At 42.0% G+C, this 23025-nt stretch overlaps 1 protein-coding gene across 1 annotated transcript in view; it reads left to right on the forward strand.

Annotated features, from left to right (window-relative positions):
* The window catches only part of PIWIL2 (piwi like RNA-mediated gene silencing 2), a 66509-nt gene that overhangs the window by 24227 nt on the left and 19257 nt on the right, over positions 1-23025 (forward strand). The window contains exons 10-17 of the mRNA XM_047760511.1: positions 6243-6431; positions 7019-7103; positions 8009-8098; positions 12317-12457; positions 16171-16284; positions 18077-18265; positions 20776-20877; positions 21454-21570. Of these exons, the coding sequence (XP_047616467.1) occupies positions 6243-6431; positions 7019-7103; positions 8009-8098; positions 12317-12457; positions 16171-16284; positions 18077-18265; positions 20776-20877; positions 21454-21570 (1027 nt within the window). The remainder of the gene's footprint in view (positions 1-6242; positions 6432-7018; positions 7104-8008; positions 8099-12316; positions 12458-16170; positions 16285-18076; positions 18266-20775; positions 20878-21453; positions 21571-23025) is intronic.

Raw genomic sequence — 23025 nt, forward strand, 5'->3', positions numbered from 1 at the left:
AAAAAAAACTTGTTCAAAATAGGTTAAAGACTTGAATGTAAGAGATAAAACTATAAACTCCTAGGAGAAAACACAGGTGTAAATCTTTATGACTTCAGGTTTTGCAATGATTTTTACATGATACTAGGAGCACAAGCAACAAAAGAAGAGATAAATTGGACTTCATCAAATTGAAAACTTTTGTGCTTCAAATGGTAATCAAGAAAGTGAAGAAAATCTACAGAATAGGAAAGAATTTCCAAATCATTTATCTTGATAGGAGACTTGTATCTTGAATGTATTAAAAATCCTACAACTCAATAATAAAAAGACAAGGAAGTTAAAGTTACTATTGTGGCTCAGCGGTAATGAGCCCGACTATTATCCATGAGTTCGTGAAGAACTCCCAGTACTTCAGTGATTTTTAATGGCTTAATAATAATTCCATCAAATGGTTATATCTTATTTTGTTTTATGCATTCGTCAGTAGACGGACGTTTGGGTTGTTTTCACGTTTGGGGCTCTTACAAATAATCTTTTTTTTTTTTTTTTTTGCCATTTCTTGGGCCGCTCCTGCGGCATATGGAGGATCCAGACTAGGGGTCAAATCGGAGCTGTAGCCACCGGCCTATGCCAGAGCCACAGCAACACAGGATCTGAGCGTCTGCAACCTACACCACAGTTCACGGCAACACCAGATCCTTAACCCACTGAGCAAGGGCAGGGATCGAACCTGCAACCTCATGGTTCTTAGTCGGATTTGGTAACCACTGTGCCACGACAGGAACTCCAACAAATAATCTTGATGTGAACATTCATGCACAAGTGTTTCATGTGGACATATGTTTTCATTTCTCTTCTGTGAATACCTGTGAATGGAATTGCTGGATCCTGTGTTAGCTTTATGTGTTTAACCATTGAGGAACTGCCAGACTGTTTTCAGAATGGCTCTACCATTTTACGTTCCCATCAGCTGTGTGTGAGGAGTTCTGACGTGTCCATTTCCTTGTCAGCATTTATGTGTGTTTATGATTCTGATTATCCAGGTAGATGGGAAGTGGCATGGTTTTGATTTGTATTTCCCTGATGATTAGTGCTATTGAAAATCTGTTTGTGTGCTTATCAGCTGTTTGTATATGTTCTTTGAGGAAATGTCTATTCAGATCCTTTGGTGTTTTTTTAAATTGAGTCACTTGTCTTTTTGTTGTTGTTGTTATGTTTTTCTTTTTTAGGGTCGCACCTGCGACACATGGAAGTTCCCAGGCTAGGAATTGAAACGGAGCTACAGCTGCCAGCCCCTGCCACAGCCGTGATAATGTAGGATCTGAGCCGTGTCTGCAACCTACATCACAGCTCACGGCAGCACTGGATTCATAACCCACTGAGCAAGGCCAGGGATTGGGAGTGAAAGTTCCAACACTCGAGTCATGCGTTGTTCTTTCTGGGGACCAGCCCTAATCCTGAAGCTACTCATGGCCTCCCAGCCCCCTCTCATTTCATCTTCTGCTGTTTAGGTTGTTGTTTTTTTTTTCCAGTGTCTCAAGGTGAAGATTAGGTTATTTGAGATCTTTTTTAATGTTTTTTTTATTTTTAGGGCCGCACCCACAGCATATGGAAATTCCTGGGTTAGGGGTCAAATTGGAGCTGCAGCTTCCAGCCTGTGCCCCCGCCACAGCAATGCCTGAGCTGAGCCACATCTGCGACTACACCACAGTTTATGGCAATGCCAGATCCTTAACCCACTGATCAAGGCCAGGTATCGAACCTGCTTCCTCGTGGATACTAGTTGAATTTATTTCCACTGAGCCGCAATGGGAACTCCTGAGTTGTTTTTTTTTTTTTTTTTGCGTTTGGGGCCGCACTCGAGGCATATGGAGTTTTTCCAAGGCTAGGGGTTGAATTGGAGCTGTTGCTGCTGGCCTACACCACAGCCACAGCCATGCAGGATCCTTAACCCACTGGGCAAGGCCAGGGATCAAACCTGCCTCCTCATGGATGCTAGTCAAATTTGTTAACCACTGAGCCACGATGGGAACTCCCGGAGATCTTTTTTTAATATAGGAATTTATAACTATAAATTCCTGTCTATTTATTGCTTTATTTATATCCCATAAATTTGGTTATTCTGTGTTTTCATTTTCTTTTTTCTTTTACTTTTTTTGTTTTGTTTCATCTTTTAGGGCCACACCTGTGGCATATGGAAGTTCCCAGGCTGGGAGTCAAATCAGAGCTACGGCTGCTGGCTTACACCACAGCCACAGCAACATGGGATCTGAGCTGCTTTTGAGACCAACACCACAGCTCATGGCAACACCGGATCTTTAACCCACTGAACGAAGCCAGGGATCAAACCCACTTTCTCATAGTTACTAGTTGGATTCATTTCCACTGAGCCATGCCAGGAACTCCTCCTGTGTCTTCATTTTCTAATTCAAAGTATTTTCTTTTTTCTTTAATTGCTTATTAGGGCTGCACCTAGGGCACATGGAGGTTCTCAGTTCCGAGTCAGAGCTGTAGCTGCTGTCCTACACCACAGCCACAGCCCCAGCAACTCCAGATCCCAGCCACATCTGCCACCTATACCACAGCTCACGGCAATCAATGTCAGATCTTTAACCCCCTGAGTGAGGCCAGGGTCAAACCTGCAACCTCATGGTTCCTAGTCAGATTCATTTCTACTTCACCATGATGGGAACTCCCTAATTTAAAGTATTTTCTAATTTCTCTTGTGATGTCTTATTTGACCCACTGTTTATTTATGGGAATATGTTGTTTAATTCTCACATACTTATGTATTTCCCAAGTATCTTCCTTATATTTATTTCTAATTTCATTCTGTGGTGGTCAGAGGACTTACTTTGTATAGGTATATCCCTCTATTGAGATTTGTTTTATGGTCTCATATGTGATCTATACTGGATGATATTCCATGTGCACTTTGGGCATTTAAACTTTAGTTCAAAAAAATTTTTTCCACTTACCAAGGAAAATGCAAGAGTTAGGATTTTAGTCTGTCTTTATAAGTTGGATGCAAAAATTCTTCCAGGGAGATAATGGAGATTTTGACACCAGCAGACCCATGACAAACAAGAAAGAGGAGCAGTAAGGTTGTCTAAGGATGTGTGTTTGTGAACTGTGTCTCAGGTTCTAAGCACAGATAGGAAGGGTCCATGAGATCAGTGACCCAACTATCATTGACCCTGGAATTTGAACTAAATAGACAAAAGTGATCTTCCTTCAAAAAGTGACAAGACAAGGAATGCCTTCATGACATTTGACTAATTGCTATTTTACAGATTGGTTGCTGATCTAATGGACCTCCAACCATAATCTCTCAGGAGTGGGTTGGCTTGGTTTTGAGACTTACCTGGCTTATGCCTCTGTCCATTCCTTTTAGAACACTGCTTTGTACATTTAACGGAGACGAGGAAATCCAGGATAAAAACTAATGAAAGAAGTATTTATACATATAGACAAATAACAACAAAAGCAAAATAAGCAAATGAAGAATAATCAAGTCAATAGCAAAAATAGTTTCAAATAGTATATCTTCAAAACAGAAAATTTAAAGACTTTGTTCCTAGGTCTAATTATATACCCAATAATGCACTTCTAAGAGAGCAGTGTTATACAAGAAACAAGAGCCTGGTGAAACCAGTCAGACCTCAGATTGTTGTTGATATTGACAAACTTGGCAGCAAATCTGAAGGACAAATGGAGTTAAGTATAAGGGGCCTAATGAGTGCATCTCTTGGTTTGAGACTCCCTGTAATGTTGCCCAGGAAGAGTTTTCACAGTCATCCTGGTAAGATCTCCAGAATTCTCAGAGGATGTTGAGACCTTTTAGAGAAAGCTGATTTACTGCTCACTACAGTAAGAGATGTATGATCTTATATAGAGTACTGTATTGGAGAATTGTTTAGTTCAGGACTGCAGACTTGAAGCCAAGTAGATCGACATCATTTGTAGAAGCATTTTCTTCTGTCATTGATTGATTAGCACTTGGTGGGGTGCTTATGGGGTTATCATTCTAGGATTTCCAGAAAAAGGGAATGACACCGGTTGGGTTGGTTTGCAAAAGTATGTTTGCTAATATGAGTTGATATATAGAGTAATTAAACAGGTTTTAAAATGACTCTTATGGTTACTTGTTACAGTAACTACAAAACAATCCATTTTTTCTAGTTTGTGGAGATTTTTTTAATTTCCAAGAGTATCTGAATATCTGTTTTCATTGAGATTTATTGTTTATCACATTAATCTTACTTATGAAGAATTTTATTTTTTAAATGGTTAGAAAGTTATTCTACCCATTTTTCCTTTACTATTTTTATTTATTTATTTATTTTTTATTTATTTATTTTAAACATTTATTTTTTTTTTTTGTCTTTTTGCCATTTCTTGGGCCGCTCCCACGGCATATGGGGGTTCCCAGGCTAGGGGTCCAATCAGAGCTGTAGCCACCAGCCTACGCCAGAGCCACAGCAACGCAGGATCCGAGCCGTGTCTGCAACCTACACCACAGCTCACAGCAACGCCGGATCATTAACCCACTGAGCAAGGACAGGATCGAACCCACAGCCTCATGGTCTCTAGTTGGATTCGTTAACCACTGAGCCACGATGGGAACTCCTATAAATGTTGTTTTTTTAAAAAAAGATAAAGTATAAAATTTGATGAGTTGTGACATATTTATGTGTCTGTGAAACATCGTAATGAAGAAAATGAACATATCCAATTGTCCTCTCAAAATTTACTCATGTTTCTTTGAAACTTCTTCCCACTTCTGCTCTTTTATGCCCCTGTGGGCAGCAAGTACTAATCTGCTGTCACTAGAGATCAGTCACTGAGACACCAGGGAAGTCCTGGACTCAACTTCTCTTAATTTTTTTTTCCTTTTTTTGGTCTTTTTTAAGGCTGCACCTGCAGCATATGGAGGTTCCCAGGCTAGGGATTGAATCAGAGCTATAGCCGCCGGCCTACGCCACAGCCACAGCAACTTGGCAGGATCCAAGCCGCACCTGTGCCGTACACCACAGTTCACGGCAACGCCGGATCCTTAACCCACTGAGTGGGGCCAGGGATGGAACCCACAACATCATGGTTCCTAGTCGGATTCCTTAACCACTGAGCCACGACGGGAACTCCAGCTTCTCTAATTTTTAATTATTAATTTTTTTTCTTTTTAGGGCTGTACCCACGGCATGTTGAAGTTCCCAGGCTAGGGACTGAATCAGAGCTACAGCTGCCGGCCTGGGCCACAGTCACTGCAACACAGGATCCAAGCTGCATCTGCAACCTACACCATAGATCATGGCAATGCCAGATCCTTAACCCACTGAGCAAGGCCAGGGATCGATTCTGTGTCCTCATGGATACTAGGCAGATTCATTAACCACTGAGCCATGAAGGGAACTCCCCAGCTTTTTTATTGTAGAAATTTTTTCACCCGGTCATGACTTCTCAAAAGATAATTGTTTCTGAGAAATGTTCTCTGGGTAACATTGGCCCACTGAAAAAATCCCAACCTCTGTTCCTTGACCCTCAGTGGAATTTATATCTGGTCCCTGGCTTTCTTCAGCCTACACTGACCATCTTCTGACTCTCTTTTACCTCCTTGCTCTCCCCAGTCCCAGATCCCTAATTGTCCCCTGCATACCTCTGCCTCTGCCTGGGATTAACTCATTCCCCTGCCCTGGCATTTCTGTCTGGCAGGTTGCTCCTTCAAGTACCTGCCTCTGTCAACTTTCCTTGACTCCCTGAGCATGCTCAGACATGCTTTCTGTGAATTTCCTGTGTAATCTTGTTCATGACACCATTATAGAGGTTACCTTGAAGGGTACATTTGTCTGTGGTGAGACTTTTTGTATCTTCATATTTAGTGCCTTCACCAGTGCTGTCTTCTAATAGGTAGTTATAATTTCTCCAGCTAGAAAGGGCAGATGCAGTTAAGGAATGTTTTGTAATTCCTCTCTAGATTGTCTCCTAATATTGATGATGAAAATTATTTGATGATTGGGGTAGCTTATTTTATGAATGTGTAGTTGCTGTTTCTAATTTTATTTTTATCTTTTCACTCCTTTTTTTGGGGGGGGTAATGTTAAAAAGAGAAGAAATGAGCATCTTAAAAGAGACGACTGGAGCCTTCTGGTGCTGTGTAGCTGCAATCATAACCCTAAAGTTCTCACTTGCATCCCCTGTCCCTTTCATATTGCTCTGTGTATACTACATATGATCCAGAAGTCTCTTGTCTCTTCCCAAAGGCATGCCATGTACCAACAGAACAAAGAAAACTTCAAGGATGAGTGCACTAAGCTTCTGGTTGGCAGTATTGTTATAACCCGATATAATAATCGTACCTATCGTATTGATGATGTGGATTGGAACAAGACTCCAAAAGACAGCTTCTCCATGTCTGATGGGAAGGAGATTACCTTTTTGGAATACTACAGGTAGAAGGAATAGACAGGCCTTGGGCTTTGCAGGTAGGGGATGTAACCTGCTCTTCCCTGCAGGATGTTGATCTCCATTGGGCACATAGCAGGACACTTCAAAAATAATTGGGTTGGTAATGCATCTAAGATTGACGGGCTTGTTTGTGGAATTTGGTCAGGCTCTGCTATTCTTACAGTTTTATTTCTTTTAGTACTTTTGGACGTTACTTCATAAATTAACCTCAGGACTTTGAATTGTGTTTCCTTTGCCGTTTTGGTTAGAAGTCTGGTTGGAGAGATTAAATTCAAGTCGTTAATCATTTGACTATTATTTTGCCTTTCTTGTTACCTAAGCTCTTTAGCCTGATGCAATTTTAAACAAATTCTTTCCTGGGCTGTTAGCCTATTTCCCCTCTGTTTACTGCAACGTTAACTTGAACCTGCTTTTTTCAGTTATAAATAATGTTGTGGTGAGTTTCTCATGGATCCTTGACAAGGCTGTTTTGCAAATTGTGTATCTCAGTGCTGGTTAAGAGACTCAGTATGTTTCTATCTGAGTGGTGATGCTGCTTCTGCCATTTTTTCTTGCCTCTGTTCTGCTCTAGCAAAAACTATGGGATCACAGTAAGGGAAGAGGACCAGCCACTGCTCATCCACAGGCCCAGTGAGCGACAGAATAACCAGGGGATGGTGAGTAGGGGCTTGTCAGCCCTTTGCTTTCAGCTAAATTCTTTTTTTTTTTTTTTCTTTTTAGGGCCGCACTCAAGGCATGTGGAGGTTCCCAGGCTACGGGTCAAATCAGAGCTATAGCTGCCGGCCTACACCACAGCTCACAGCAATACTGGATCCTTAACCAACTCATCAAGGCCAGGGATTGAGCCCTCAACCTCACGGTTCCTAGTTTCCCACCATGCCACAAAAGGAACTCCCCCAGCTAAATTCTTCCCCCATCAGCTGTTCATCAGCTTCCTCGTGGCTCTGGGGACCATGGAGCTATGGTTACAGTGTAGATGGGCAAAGCTGTGCAGAGTTTTGTCTGTCTCCTCTAGACAGAGATGCTTCTGGAGTCCCCTTAGTGAGGAACTAAACATCCACAGGAGCAATTTAGCTAAGAACCAAGGAGAATTTGCTGCTAAAGATTAAAACATCGGGTCTGTTATGGAAGTTATAGGCAGTTTAACAGGGCAGGGAGCCCTGGGGGTGGGGAGTACCTCGACACCTGACTCCTCTGTCTTAAGGAGACTGAAGATCAGTAGGCTAAAGATGAGACGGAGGCACCAGCCTGATAGGTTGCAGTGTCACAGCTTATTGAGAGGCCCAAATGGGAAGAACTGTTTTAGTTTTCTAGCTTTTCCTTTGCTTTCAACAATGTGAATATTTTTCTCTTCACCTCACACAACAGGCTATCGTGGCTTTAGGGGAGAAGGGGTAAAATGCTTGTAGTGTTCCCTGCCTTTTTCTCTGGGGTTTTGTGTTCCTTAGTGTGCCAGCTGCACCCCTGAAGGACCAGCTCTGGGCCTGGCAGACCTTGTACTGGTGAAGGAACAAGACCCTCTATTACTGCCTTACTTTCCCTCTCTGTTCTTTCCTCACAGCTGCTAAAAGGTGAAATCCTGCTGCTGCCTGAGCTTTCCTTCATGACTGGAATCCCTGAGAAGATGAAGAAGGACTTTAGAGCCATGAAGGTGAGAAGTGCTTGGTTTGAACTGATGACCTTATTTTGATAGCAGATACAAGCAGAACCAGACCAGGCTTGCATCACCCCTGGGCAGGTCATATTTTTCCTCTTGGTAAATATGATGCGTGGCCTTTCCCAGACACTGTGAAAAAACCTTTCTTGGGACCTTCCTTTGGAAGGTTGTTAGAACAGTAAGTGACTGGATTATAAGGTAAAAGGAAACAAGCAATTATGTCGCTACCCTCACCAATTAGAAGGATGACTGTAAACTGGTCATATGACCATAAATGAGGCTCTTTGAGAGCACTGAATTTTCCTTACATTTCTGTAGGCATTCAGTGTATTTGAAGGAATGAAGGAGATAACGTAGCAAGGAGTCAGCAAGTAAGAGGATGAGGGTAAAGGATGGGAGTTTATGTTACGGGGCTTAGAGGGTCGTGGAAGTTCTGTGTTGGGCACATTCTCATAGGAAATGTGTGTAGTAGTGTGGGTCCAGACCCCAAGGGCTCCACCTCCACACTGTCTGCTAGGGGCTTCCACCCTCTTGCTGTACTGCTGCCTTTTGCAGTGCTTGTCTGTCCTAATTTTGGACCCCTGGGCTTGCCTCAGATGCCATGTACTATTTTTGGTAACATTATAAAGAGCTGAAGTGAAGCTCAGAATTCCTGTAAAAGGTTTCTTTCATCTTTACCTTCTGTACTTCTACCTTTAATATGTAGGTCAAGGCTTCTTCCTTATAACTCCCAGTTGCCTAATGACTTCATGGTCACAGGGCTATCTCTGTAGCTCCCAGACTCATTGACTCTAACGACTGCCATGCAGGGAGCAGCAGGTTCACAGTTCATTAGTCCCAGAAGAGTAAAGAAGGAACTCACTTATGTGATGCAGAATCTTCATAAACACCTAATATATATTCATTCGGCAATAAATATTTAGTAGTTCCTGTCATGGCATAGCAGGAATGAATCCGACTAGGAACCCTGAGGTTGCAGTTCCATCCCTGGCCTCCCTCAGTGGGTTAAGGATCTGGCATTGCTGTGAGCTGTGGTGTAGTTCACAGATGCAGCTCGGATCCCATGTTGCAATGACTGTGGCATAGGTTGGCAGCTGTAGCTCTGATTGGATCGCTAGCCTGGGAACCTCCGTGTGCCCTGGGTGCAGCCCTAAAAAGCAAAAAACAAAAACAAACAAACAAACAAAACAATAAATATTTAGAAAATACCTATTATGGGCCACACACTGGACCAAAGGAGTGTCTTATGGTGAAATTAAATGGCCAGGGTCCTATGACATAAAGTATGAGACTAGATGTGTTTTTCTATTCTGTCGTTTGCATGGCACAGGGAATTTTCTCCAACCCTCCATCCCCCACCAAGTATGAAATAGGTCTAATCAAGCACCCTTACATGGCTTTGAGAAAGAGAGTAAGATTTATTTATTTTTAATTTTTATTTTACTTTATTTTTTGCCCACACCCACAGCATATGGAAGCTCCCAGGCCAGGGATTGACCCTGTGCCGTAACAACCCAAGCTGCTGCAGTGACAACACCAGATCCTTACACTGCTGTGTCATAAGAAAACTGCAAGAGAATAATAAGATTTAAGTGTCATGAGGGAGAAAGAAACAATGACATTTAATTTTTTTATAATGATTTTTATTTTTTCCATTATAGCTGATTTACAGTGTTCTTTCAATATTTTGCGGCACAGCAAGGTGACCCAGTCACACATACATGTATATATTGTTTTTTCTCACTTTATCATGCTCCATCTCAAGTGACCAGACATAGTTGTCAGTGCTATACAGCAGGATCTCAATGCTTATCCGTTCCAAAGGCAATAGTCTGCATCTATTAACCCCAAATTCCCAATACTTTCCACTTCCTCCCCCTCCCTCTTGGCAACCACAAGTCTGTTCTCCATGTCCATGATTTGCTTTTCTGTGGAAAGGTTCATTTGTGCCCTATATTGGATTCCAGACATAAATGAAATCATATGGTGTTTGTCTTTCGCTTTCTGACTTACTTCACTTAGTATGAGAGTCTCTAGTGCCATCCATGTTGCTGCAAATGGCATTATTTTGATCTTTTTTTATAGCTGAGTAGTATTCCATTGTGTATATATACCACATCTTCTTAATGCAATCTTCTGTCAATGGACATTTGGGTTGTTTCCATATCTTGGCTATTGTGAATGGTGCTGCAACGAACATGTGGGTGCATGTGTCTTTTTCAAGGAAAGTTTTGTCCAGGTATATGCCCAAGAGTGGGATTGCTGAGTCATATGGTAGTTCTATGTATAGTTTTCTAAGGTACCTCTGTACTGTTTTCCATAGCGGTTGTACCAGTTTACATTCCCACCAACAGTGCAGGAGGGTTGCCTTTTCTCCACACCCTCTCCAGCGTTTGTTATCTGTGGACTTATTAATGATGGCCATTCTGACTGATGTGAGGTGGTACCGCGTAGTAGTTTTGATTTGCATTTCTCTAATGATCCGTGATGTTGAGCATTTTTTCATGTGCTTGTTGGCTATCTGTATATCTTCCTTGGAGAACTGTCTATTCAGGTCTTTTGCCCATTTTTCTATTGGGTTATTGGCTTTTTTGCTGTTGAGCTATATAAGTTGTTTGTATATTTTAGAGATTAAGCCCTTGTCGGTTGCATTGTTTGAAACTATTTTCTCCCATTCTGTAAGTTGTCTTTTTGGTTTTTTTATGGTTTCCTTTGCTGTGCAAAAGCTTGTCAGTTTGATTAGGTCCCATTGGTTTATTTTTGCTTTTATTTCTGATGCTTTGGGAGACTGGCCTGAGAAAACATTTGTTAGGTTGATATCAGGTTTTGCTTACATTTTCTTCTAGGAGTTTGATGGTGTCTTGTCTTAAATTTAAGTCTTTAAGCCATTTTGAATTTATTTTTGTGCATGGCATGAGAGTGTGTTCCAGTTTCATTTATTTACATGCAGCTTTCCAGTTTTCCCAGCACCACTTACTGAAAAGACTGTCTTTTTCCCATTTTATTCTTGGCTCCTTTGTTGAAGAGTAATTGACCATAGGTGTCTGGGTTTTTTCTGGGTTCTCTGTTCTGTTCCATTGGTCTGTTATGTCTGTTTTGGTACCAGTACCACACTGTCTTGATGACTGTGGCTCTGTAATATTGCCTGAAGTCTGGGAGAGTTATGCCTCCTGCTTGGTTTTTGTTCCTCAGGATTGCTTTTGGTAATTCTGGGTCTTTTGTGGTTCCATGTAAATTTTTTTTTATTACTCAAATGAATTTATCACATCTGTAGCTGTATCCATATAAATTTTTGGATTGTTTGTTCTAGGTCTGTGAAAAATGTCATGGGTAATTTGATAGGGATTGGATTGAATCTGTAGGTTGCTTTGGGTAGTATGGACATTTTTACAATATTAATTTTTCCAACCCAGGAGCATGGAATATCTTTCCATTTCTTTGCATCCTCTTTAATTTCCTTGATTAATGTTTTATAGTTCTCAGTATATAAGTCTTTCGCCTCCTTGGTCAGGTTTATTCCCAGGTATTCGATTTTTGGGGATGCAGCTTTAAAATATATTTTTGTATTCCTTTAAACTAAATATTAGTTTCATTGTTAGTATACAGAAATGCAACTGGTTTCTGAATGTTAATCTTTTTTTTTTTTTTTTGGTCTTTTTAGCTACTTCTTGGGCTGCTCCCACGGCATATGGAGGTTCCCAGGCTAGGGGTCGAATCGGAGCTGTAGCCACCGGCCTACGCCAGAGCCACAGCAACTCGGGATCCGAGCCGCGTCTGCGACCTACACCACAGCTCACGGCAACGCCGGATCATCATCCCACTGAGCAAGGACAGGGACCGAACCCGCAACCTCTTGGTTCCTAGTCAGATTCGTTAACCACTGCGCACCACGACGGGAACTCCATTTTTTTTTTTTTTGGAATGTTAATCTTATATCCTGCTAGTTTGCTGAATTTATTGATCAGTTCAAGTAGTTTTGGGGTTGAGTCTTTAGAACAATGACATTTAAAATTCTTATTTTTATAATTAAATTTTTAACCTTATACCTCCTTCACATTCATGAGATATTTATTAATGTCCCTGGAGGTGTTTAAATTTTTCTGCAAAGTTCAATTGGAAGGAGGTTATTATGGAAATGTTTTACACATTGGAGTTTATTTAACCTCATTCCAGAGACAGTGATAACTTAGTATTTCTTTTGATTCTATTTAGGATTTGACCCAGCAGATCAACCTGAGCCCCAAGCAGCACCATGATGCTCTGGAATGCTTGCTACAGAGAATTTCAAAAAATGAGATAGCCAACAATGAACTGACACGTTGGGGACTCTGCCTGCAGAAGGATGTACATAAGGTAAACCAGAAAACAGATGGATAGGAAACAGCATTTTAGAGCTTTCTGATTCTAGGTGATAACTTCCCTATCTTGTTTTTATTTTGAAGTTTTTGCTCTATTATGGTGCCTTTCTTTTTTTAACATCCTAGTTATAGTGCTTGAACTTCCTTGACTTAATTGGTAGTATCTTATAAGTTTTCTTTGGTAGCTCCCAGGATCTGAGCTGTTAATTTCCAAATAGATAGCAAAGGAAATATTGACTTAAAATTTATCTCTTTTTAAGTTTTCCAACCCATATTATTCTTGAAGTTCTATATGTTTTTCCTTTATCTCCCTTAAGGTTTTCTTTCCCAATAATTGTGTTTCTTTGAGTATACTACTGTCATTGTTTCTGTAGATGTAAAGACTCAGACTTATACATTTTAATTTTCTTTTGTTTTTGCTTTTTGCTTTTTAGGCTGCACCTGCTGCATATGAGAGTTCCCAGGCTAGGGCTCGAATCAGAGCTATAGTTGCCAGCCTAGACCACAGCCACAGCTGTTGGCCTATACCACAGCTCACGGCAATGCCAGATCCTTGACCCACTGAGCAAGGCCAGGGATTGAACCTGTGTCCTCATGGATACTAGTCAGATTTGTTTCTGCTGTGCCACAATGGTAATTCCTATGTTTTACATTTCACATGGCCCTTTGACCTGCAGTTTTCCTGAGTCTACTCTGTTGTGTTTTGTGCTGCGTGATCTATAGCACAAAGGCGCCATGAGATGGTGGTGAAGTCTTTGGCTTTTGCTGTCAGCTTACAGGGCTTACAGTTTCAGTTCTACTACTTGCCACCTTGTTTACATGGAACAAATTGCTTAGCATCTCTCTTTTTGTGTGTGTGTGTGTGTGTGTCTTTTTGCCTTTTCTAGGGCCGCTCCCACAGCACATGGAGGTTCCCAGGCTAGGGGTCTAATCGGAGCTGTAGCCACCGGCCTACACCACAGCCACAGCAGTGCGAGATCCGAGCCACGTCTGCAACCTACACCACAGCTCATGGCAACGCCGGATCCTTAACCCACTGAGGGAGGCCAGGGATCAAACCCGCAACCTCATGGTTCCTAGTCAGATTTGTTAACCATTGCACCACGACGGGAACTCCTAGCATCTCTTAGTTTATCACTAGAATAAAGATAGTGATTGAGTTAAAGGAATTAAGTGGTAAAATCTTTAGCATATTATCTGACACACAGCACGTGCTAAAATATTAGGTTTTATTACTTTTTACTTTTCTTTCTAGGGTATACCAAAATAACTAATGTTATCTTTTCTCTAGTTTTCTTGCACTCTGACTTCTTGTAAAAGTTGTTTCTTGGAGTTCCTGCTGTGGCACAGTGTGTTAAGAATCCAACTGCAGGGGTTCCCATTGTGGCACAGCAGAAACAATCTGATGTACCTATGAGGTTGCAGGTTTGATCCCTCGCCTCACTCAGTGGGTTAAGGACCTAGTGTTGCTGTAAGCTGTGGTGTAGGTCGTAGATGTAGATTGGATCTTGAGTTGCTGTGGCTGTGGTGTAGACTGGCAGCTATAGCTCCGATTCAACTCCTAGCCTGGGAACCTCCATGTGCTGGGAGTATGGCCCTAAAAAGCAAAAAAAAAAAAAATAAAGAAAGAAAGAAAGAAAAGAAAAAGGATCCAGTTGAAGCAGCTCAGTTCTCTTTGGAGGTTCAGATTTGATCATCCCTAGCCCAGCACCGTGGGTTAAAGGATTCGGTGCTGCCAGAGCTGCAGCATAGTTCGCAGCTGTAGCGCAGATTCAACCCCTGGCGCAGAAACCTCCATATGCCTCAGGTGTGGCTATAAATTAAACCAACCATGTTACTCCTCTATTTGAAAGCTTTTTGTTTGTTTTTTTGCTTTTTAGGGCTGCACCTGCAGTGTAAGAAAGTTCCCAGGCTAGGGGTTGAATTGGAGCTCCAGCTGCTGCCCTGCACTACTGCCACATCTGAGCTGAGTCTGCGACCTACAGCTCTTGGCAATGCCGGTTCCCTAACCCACTGAGCAAGGCTAGGGATCGAATCTGCATCCTCACGGGTACTAGTCAGGCTCATTTCTACTGAGGCATAATGGGAACTCCTACTTGAAAGCTTTTAATGGCTTCCCATATTGGTCTGCATAGCTCTGAATTATCTAGCTGTCTAACCTTCTCCTACATTTCCAGCTTTATGTCATTACTCCTCCTTACTTTTTCCTTTTCTTTTTAGGACTGCACCTTCAGGATATAGAAGTTCCCGGGCTAGGGGTTGAATAGGAGCTGCAGCTACCAGCCTACACCACAGCCATAGCAACTCAAGATCCGAGCTGCATCTGCGACCTATGCCACAGCTTATTGCAACACCAGATCCTTAATCCACTGAACGAGGTCAGGGATCAAGCCCCCATCCTCATGGATACAAGTTGGATTTTTAACCTGCTGAGCCACAATGGGAACTCCTCATTGCCCCTCTTGATTTCACTTTACAGTAGCCTTCCTGGCGTTATTTTATTTTTTGAGTTTATTTACAATGTTGTGTTAATTTTTGCTGTACAGCAAAGTGTTTCAGTTATATACATACACATATGTACACTTATAATCAATACATTGGTATGTATTTTTTGCAAAAACAGGATTATATTAAATGCAGTTAGTGATTTTAATGGTTGCAAAATATCCTTGGTATTGATGTGTCATCAACTTAGTTATCTTCCTATTTTTGGATATTTAGATCTAATTGATTTACTGTTCTTAACTTCAATTTGGTTATTTATTATACTTGTACTTTTTCCCCTGCTTTTGTATAAAACGTAACAATAGTTTATGTTTAGCTTCATTAAGAAATTTTATCTTTGGGGTTCCCGTCATGGCTCAGTGGTTAGTGAACCCGATTGGTATCCATTAGGTCACGGGTTCGATTCCTGGCCTCACTCAGTAGGTTAAAGGATCCGGCGTTGCCATGAGCTGTACCATAGGTCGCAGATGTGGCTCGGATTCGCTGTGGCTGTGGCGTAGGCTGGTGGCTACAACTCTGATTGGACCCCTAGCCTGAGAACCTCCACATGCCATGGGTGTGGCCCTAAAAAGACAAAAAAAAAAATTTTGAAAAAAGAAATTTTATCTTTAATTTTCTACTTTTAGTTTTTCCCTTAAAATATTCTAAGATTATTTTTTTGTTCATCTTGAAATTATAGACACTTTACATACATTCCCTGATTGTAAAGAGACAGTGTTGACTGATGTCTTTCTTGGGGACTATGTTAGAAGCTTCAGTAATTAAAGAGGAAGTTCCCATTGTGGCTCAGTGGGTTGAGAACCTAACATGGTGGCCATGAGGATAGGGGTTTGATTCCCTAGTTTCACTCAGTGGGTTAAAGATCTGGTGTTGCTGTGACCTGTGGCCTAGGTCGCAGATGTCGCTCCGATCAGTGTTGCTGTGACTGTGGTATAGGCCACCAGCAGCTGCAGCTCCAGTGGGACCCCTAGCCTGAGAACTTTCATATGCCACAGGTGTGGCCCTAAAATGAAAAATTATTAAAGAGCAGTGTCTATCAAAATTCATCTATGTGTGTCCAGGGTTTTATTGACATAAATTCTCACTGCTAGCAGTTGTATAGGTGTATATAGTGGAGCTGACCAGACTGCGGAACAGAATCAGTGTTTTTCTAAATAGTGTTTGCAGATGGTTCATGTCTTAGACACTTTATTTTCTATTTAGGTTGAAGGACGTGTTCTGCCAATGGAAAGAATTAACCTAAGAAATACATCATTTATCCCATCTCAGGAGCTAAACTGGATGAAGGAAATAACCAGAGATCTTTCCATCTTGACTGTAAGTATCTTGTGAAGTGGCAAAGAGAGGTCCAATTTCCCTGAAAGTGTGGAGATCAGGAAGCATGAATTATTTAGTGTCCTCTTTATGAGAGGAAGTACCAACTGAATTCCCATCCTGAGTTATTTGCTAAACAGGGGTCCTTCAAGTAAGAGCAAGTTGATGAGTTGTTAGAGGTAAGCCTTTTGACTGACCTTAGACTTAAGACAAGGAAATAAATTCCTGTGGTAATTCATGTGGTGCCAGCCTAGTATCCACTCTCCCTTTGTTTGTCCTTCTTCCTTTCTCTTTCCTTCCTCTTTTCCCATAGGATTTCTATGAAAGAATTAAAATTAAAGCAGTTTCCTACAAAGGCGACCAAGGAACAAAATGATAGAGAATTATTTTTAAATGTTTTTGGCTAATCTGCTCTCTATGGCCATGAGTAAAGTACCTTTGTTTCTAAAACTTTTTTATTTTTGGCTTTTTTGCCATTTCTTGGGCCGCTCCCACGGCATATGGAGATTCCCAGGCTAGGGGTCGAATCAGAGCTGTAGCTGACGGCCTACGCCAGAGCCACAGCGACGCGGGATCCAAGCCGCGTCTTTGACCTACACCACAGCTCACGGCAACGCCGGATCCTTTAATTCACTGAGCAAGGCCAGGGATCGAACTCGCAACCTCATGGTTCCTAGTCGGATTCATTAACCACTGAGCCACGACAGGAACTCCAGTTTCTAAAACTTTTTATCAAGATATATTTAAAGGAAAAAGTACACTCGTAAGTATATGTAGCTTGATAAATTTTCACAGTTAAATAGACTTGTGTAATTAACACTGAAGGTTAAGAAACATAACTTTGGAGTTCCTGTTTCTGCTCAGTGGTAATGAACCCGACTAATATCCTTGAGGATGCGGGTTTGATCCCTGGCCCTGCTTAGTGTGTTAAGGATCTGGTGCTGCCGTCAGCTGCCGTGTAGGTTGCTGATGAGGCTCAGATCTGGTGTGGCTGTACCTGTGGCTGTGGCCAGCAGCTCCAGCTCCAATTCAACCCCTAGCCTGGGAACTTCCATATGCTTCGGCTGTGGCCCTAAAAAGAAAAAAAAAATTAGAACTTTACCAGTGCCCCAGGAGTTCTGCTCCTTGCTCCTAGTTACTACCTGTCACCCTTACACAATTCAAAAAAAGCCAGTATTCTGACCTCTAACAGCATTTTTTTTTTTTTGTCTTTTTAGGGCTGCACCTGCAGCTCATGGAGGGTCCCAGGCTAGGGGTCTAATTGGAGCTGTAGCCACCGGCCTATGCCACAGCCACAGCCACAGCAATGTCAGATCCAAGCTGTGTCTGCAACCTACACCACAGGTCACGGCAACGCCAGGTCCTTAACCCACTGAGCAAGGCCAGGGATCAAACCTGCATCCTCATGGGTCCTAATTGGATTTGTTTCTGCTGTGCCACGACGGGAACTCCTAATAGCATTGATTTTTTTTCATACTTGATATATATGTGAAATCATATGGTGTATATTCTTTCATGTCTGGCTTCATTTCTTCAACCTTGTTTGGTGAGTTTCTTCATATTGTTAAGGATAGTGGTAGGTCTTTGATTCTCATTGCTGTGTAGTATTCCATTTTGAGACTGTGCCACAGTTTACTTATCACATACATCCGTATTAGTAGTAGGCGTTAGGTAAGACAGGGCTCAAGCAGAGAGAGTGAAAAGCAAGTTGTTCTCTAGAATAACATCTCCTGAATGTGGAATTGGGGTGTTCAAGTTGGGGGAAGTACTAAAAATAGTTTGTGGTTGTTCCTAGGTCCCCATGCATTTCTGGGCGCTCTTTTACCCAAAGAGAGCAGTGGATCAGGCCCGAGAACTGGTGAACATGTTAGAGAAGGTAGCTGGTCCCATGGGCATGCGCATGAGCCCGCCGGCCTGTGTGGAGCTGAAGGATGATCGCATAGAGACCTACGTCAGAACCGTTCAGTCCATCCTGGGAGTTGAGGTAATAATTTTATTTGAGTAAATTTTTAGAATTCCCATTTTGCAGTACTTGAATACTTGATTTTAAATTGTCTTGGTTATTGGTCTGCTGTTGATGATGTCTAGGAACATGTATTTTACTCATGTACACATGAAGTACTGAACCAGTAGGGTCGTCCTCGTGTCCTTTGGTTGGTCTTGCTTCTTTCATTCTGTGTTGGCACTCTTGTTTACTCTAGCATTCTGTTCCTCACGTAATGGGCTGAGAAAATAGCTGATTTCAGTTCCTTATCTACATAGAACATGCTGTGCTCAGAAAGCAACTTCCTGGGCCAGGTGCCATCTTGCACGATTCACTACTGAGCTGTCACAGTCTGGTCTGGCTCAAGATTCAAATTGCTCTGGTGATACACTTGGCAGGGGGCCATCGTCTTGGTCCTGATAGATAAATGGGAGGGACTACTGGAGCTGAGCAGGTCATAGTATTCACAGCTCAGTAGTTCAGGCCTGCAGTTCTTAGCTGTTTGTACATAAAATAGAGGAGAAAGATTAAGGAGGAAATGGACAAAGTTTTTGGAAATAATTAGTCTTTGAATTGAAGAGTCAGTTCTTGTGAGGTCAATACTAGAATTAGATTATTTTGGCATCATGATTTTCTCTTTTGATCCACCACTCTAGGTGTGTCATCTGTAACAGCACACTCAGGTTTTCTCTTTTCTCATATTGTCTTCCTGACTTCCCAGGCCTTCTTACTCTGTTAATGGCCTCCCTGTGGGCCTGATCATTGATAAATTCTGTCCTGCTTTCAAAAGAAAAAGCCAGCTTAGTACATCAGCTGCCCAGTCGCACACCTTGGCATGTTGTCTTTATGGGAGTGCACTGCCAACAGTCTTCATGAAGCATGGATATGATTTTCATTCATAATGTTTATCCATATTGGTCTTGCTGTCTCCCTCTCATCTTTAGGGCATTCTGTTTTATTATTCTCTTTGTTTAAAGGTCATAAACTCAGACGTCTCTGGGAGCCAGATGAGTCACAGAAACCAATGAAGTGGGCTGGGAGGGGACCTTGGTGTGAACTAAAGAGAGTAAATTCTGTGACTGCAGATAATAGCCCAGTGTTGTCAAATTGATTTTTAATTTGTTTGTTTTTCAGTAGAAGCTAAAAATCTAGATTTGCATATTTGTATACCTCCCTATGTTTAAAGGTTAATTTTAAAAAGTCTTACAAATCATTATGGGGTAAAAAAACCACATCTGTTTCCTAGATCCAGCCCACAGGCTCCCAGCATGCAGTTGGAGTTATGAGTGACTTGGAAAGTTCTTTGATGTGATTGCTGGAACGTGTGTCCATTGAGAAGTCTTAATCAAAAACTAATCTTGATTTGGAATAGTGTACTGTTGATACCCATTTCTGGGATAAAGGGTTGGCAACTCTGTTTCACTTGTGTGCTGCTTTTCTTTATTCAGATTTCGAAAGATTTTCTGTTTTCAATATCAAATCTCTTAAGCAGTGAGAGGTAGAAGATGCAGAGATAAACTCCAACACTGCTGGTTGGAGTTCTTGCTGTGGCAAAGTGGGTTAAGAATCTGACTTCAGAGATGCAGGTTTGATCTCCAGCTTTAGCACAGTGGGTTAAAAGATCTGGCATTGTCACAGCTGAGGCTTAGACTCAAGCCCTTTCTCCGGACCTTCCATATAGCTTGGGTGTGGCCATTAAAAAAAAAAGGTATACTACTGGCAGTATTCTCTATAGTCAGAGAGTTAGGAGAGCTCCCTGTGGATTTGGCAATAGCTTCATTTCCTCAGCATTTGCTTCTGAATCCTTTATTATGGTATTGTATCCCACTTTCCTCAGCTAAAGTTCTGAATGAATGTCAAAAGGCATGAATGTAAAAAGGCGCTTAGTTTACTAAGTATTAAAAAAATTAGGAGTTCCCGTCATGGCGCAGTGGTTAACAAATCCAACTAGGAACCATGAGGTTGCGGGTTCGATCTCTGCCCTTGCTCAGTGGATTAATGATCTGGCGTTGCTGTGAGCTGTGGTGTAGGTCTCAAAAGCAGCTCAGATCCCACGTTGCTGTGGCTCTGGTGTAGTCCGGTGGCTACAGCTCCGATTCGACCCCTAGCCTGGGAACCTCCATATGCCGCGGGAAGCGGCCCTAGGAAAGGCAAAAAAAAAAAAAAAAAATTATAGGGAACTGAAAGCATCATGTAGTAAGAAATTCTTAAATATTTTAAAGTCTTGTTCTTTTCCAGGCGTGTTGAGTCTTATAGCAAATAAATCAGGTAGTCAGGATCAGCCCTAGGTAACTTAATATGTAGTTATGCAAAGAAGCTTGGAACTCAACAAATGCTCATTCATCTTCAAGGACATTTTTCTGTGTTGGAATGTCCACCATTTTTGTTTCAGTCCCCTCATTCCCCTAAAGGTCCTGCGGCTTTGCAGACTCTTCAACTGCCCCAGCTGAAGCCCTGTCAAGGTTCTTGGAGTTCCAAAGCCTGACTTATGTATACTTTACCTCCTCAAGGGGAAGATACAGATGGTTGTTTGCATAATCATGGGCACACGTGATGATCTCTATGGGGCCATTAAAAAGCTGTGCTGTGTGCAGACTCCTGTGCCCTCGCAGGTGAGTGGGAGCTGGGCGGGAGGCACAGGTGGAAACTCTAGCCTCCCTTGAGGCTTGGAAAAGAGGGATACATGTGTTCAAAAAGACTCAAGTAACTATTAGAAGCTAGCGTATGTAGACCCGGCTGGTGAAACCTTCCATGTTAGAGTAACCTGGCGAATAGCAGATGCTCTTTTGAATGCTTTCATGTTCCCAAATGAGCACCTTTGCTTGTTCAGAGGTTATTCATCAGGTGGTTTCACATGACTAGGTTCTGACAGCATAGACTTGACTTTGAAAGGGGAAAGCTGTTTTTTGTATGGAGGTTAATTTTTTTTTTTTAAATCTGCATGAGACCTTTTTGAAAGTTTTTTTTGGCTGGCTGTTTTTTGGATTTGGTGTGTGTATGAGCATGTGAACATGCGTGCATACTCAAGCATGCCTGACTAGAGACCCTAGAGTTAGAACTATTAGGACAAAATGTCTTATCTGTAATCTGCAGTTTCTTAAATGTGGTGTTTGCTTTAGCAATGTTTACATTGTCTGAAAGGTTGCTAATGTCATCTTTGCCCAAACCTTTTGTTCCCTCCGTTATAGGTCATCAATGTCCGAACCATTAGTCAGCCCACCAAGCTTCGGAGTGTGGCGCAGAAAATTTTACTTCAGATTAACTGTAAATTGGGTGGTGAACTCTGGGGAGTGGATATCCCTCTGGTGAGTGATACTGAGATATGTCTTCAGTTCAGCTCTCCGTAGAGTCCTACTTAGATATCTTTCTAATCGTCCTCATAGAGTTTTCCTTATTCTCTCTCTCTTTTTTTTTTTTTTCTGTCTTTTTGCCATTTCTTGGGCCGCTCCCGCGCATATGGAGGTTCCCAGGCTAGGGGTCTAATAGCAGCTGTAGCCGCCAGCCTACACCAGAGCCACAGCAACGCGGGATCCGAGCCGCGTCTGCAACCTACACCACAGCTCACGGCAACGCTGGATGGTTAACCCACTGAGCAAGGGCAGGGATCAAACCTGCAACTTCATGGTTCCTAGTCGGATTTGTTAACCACTGCGCCACAACGGGAACTCCATCCTTATTCTCAATGCTTATAAATAGTCTGAGTGGTTCATTGCTTGTTTTTGTATAGCCCACAAGGTAAGAATGGTTTTCACATTTTTAAAAAATAGTTGAAAAAAATAAAAACAAGAGTAATAGCTTCAGACACATGAAAATTATGTGAAATTCAGTTTTCAGTATCCTTAAATGCAGTTTTATTGAAACATAGCCATACCTGGGAGTTCCTGTCGTGGCCCAGCAGAAACAAATCTGACTAGGAACCATGAGGTTGCTGGCTTGATCCCTGGCCTCGCTCAGTGGGTCAAGGATCTGGCATTGCCATGAGCTGTGGTGCAGGTTGCAGACGTGGCTTGAATCTGGTGTTGCTGTGGCTGTGGTGTAGGCTGGTGGCTACAGCTTGGATTCGATCCCTAGCCTGGGAACCTCCATATGCTGTGGGCATGGCCCTAAAAAAAAAAGACAAAAAAAAAAGGAAACCTAGCCATGCTCCTTTATGTACTACCTGGCTGCTTGTGTGCTGGAATGGCAGAATTGAACAGTTTCTGCAGAGACTGTGTGGTTCACAAAGCTCAAGATATTTACTCTTTGTCTTTTACTGAAAGTTTTCAATCTCTGGTCTCAACCTGTTTGTTCATAGTTTTTTCTTTTCTTTTTCTTTTTTTTTTTTTTTGTAGGCAAGAAATAGATTTATTAAGATAGGATGCTAGTGAGAGATGCAGGCAGGTAGGCAGGGAGGTCCTGCCTGTTCATAGTGTTTTAAAAATGTAAAGTTGGAGTTCTCTTTGTGGCTCAGTGGGTTATGAACCTGACTAGTACCTATGAGGATGCAGATTCAATCTCTGGCCTCCATCAGTGGGTTAAGGATCTGGCATTGCAGTTGCCATGATGTAGGTCAGCAGCTGCAACTCTGATTCGACCCTTAGCCTGGGAACTTCCATGTGCCACAGGTGCAGCACTAAAAATCCCCCCCAAAAAAGTCAAGCTGATTATACTCTTTTCCTTTCCCCAAACTTATTTTCATATATAGCTATGGCATTAGGATAACAATTAAAAATGGAGTGATGGATTGCTTGGATGTTTTGGTTTGTTTTTTGTTTTCTGAC

This window comes from Phacochoerus africanus, chromosome 15 (assembly GCF_016906955.1).
Source record: "Phacochoerus africanus isolate WHEZ1 chromosome 15, ROS_Pafr_v1, whole genome shotgun sequence".
Classification (NCBI taxonomy): domain Eukaryota; kingdom Metazoa; phylum Chordata; class Mammalia; order Artiodactyla; family Suidae; genus Phacochoerus; species Phacochoerus africanus.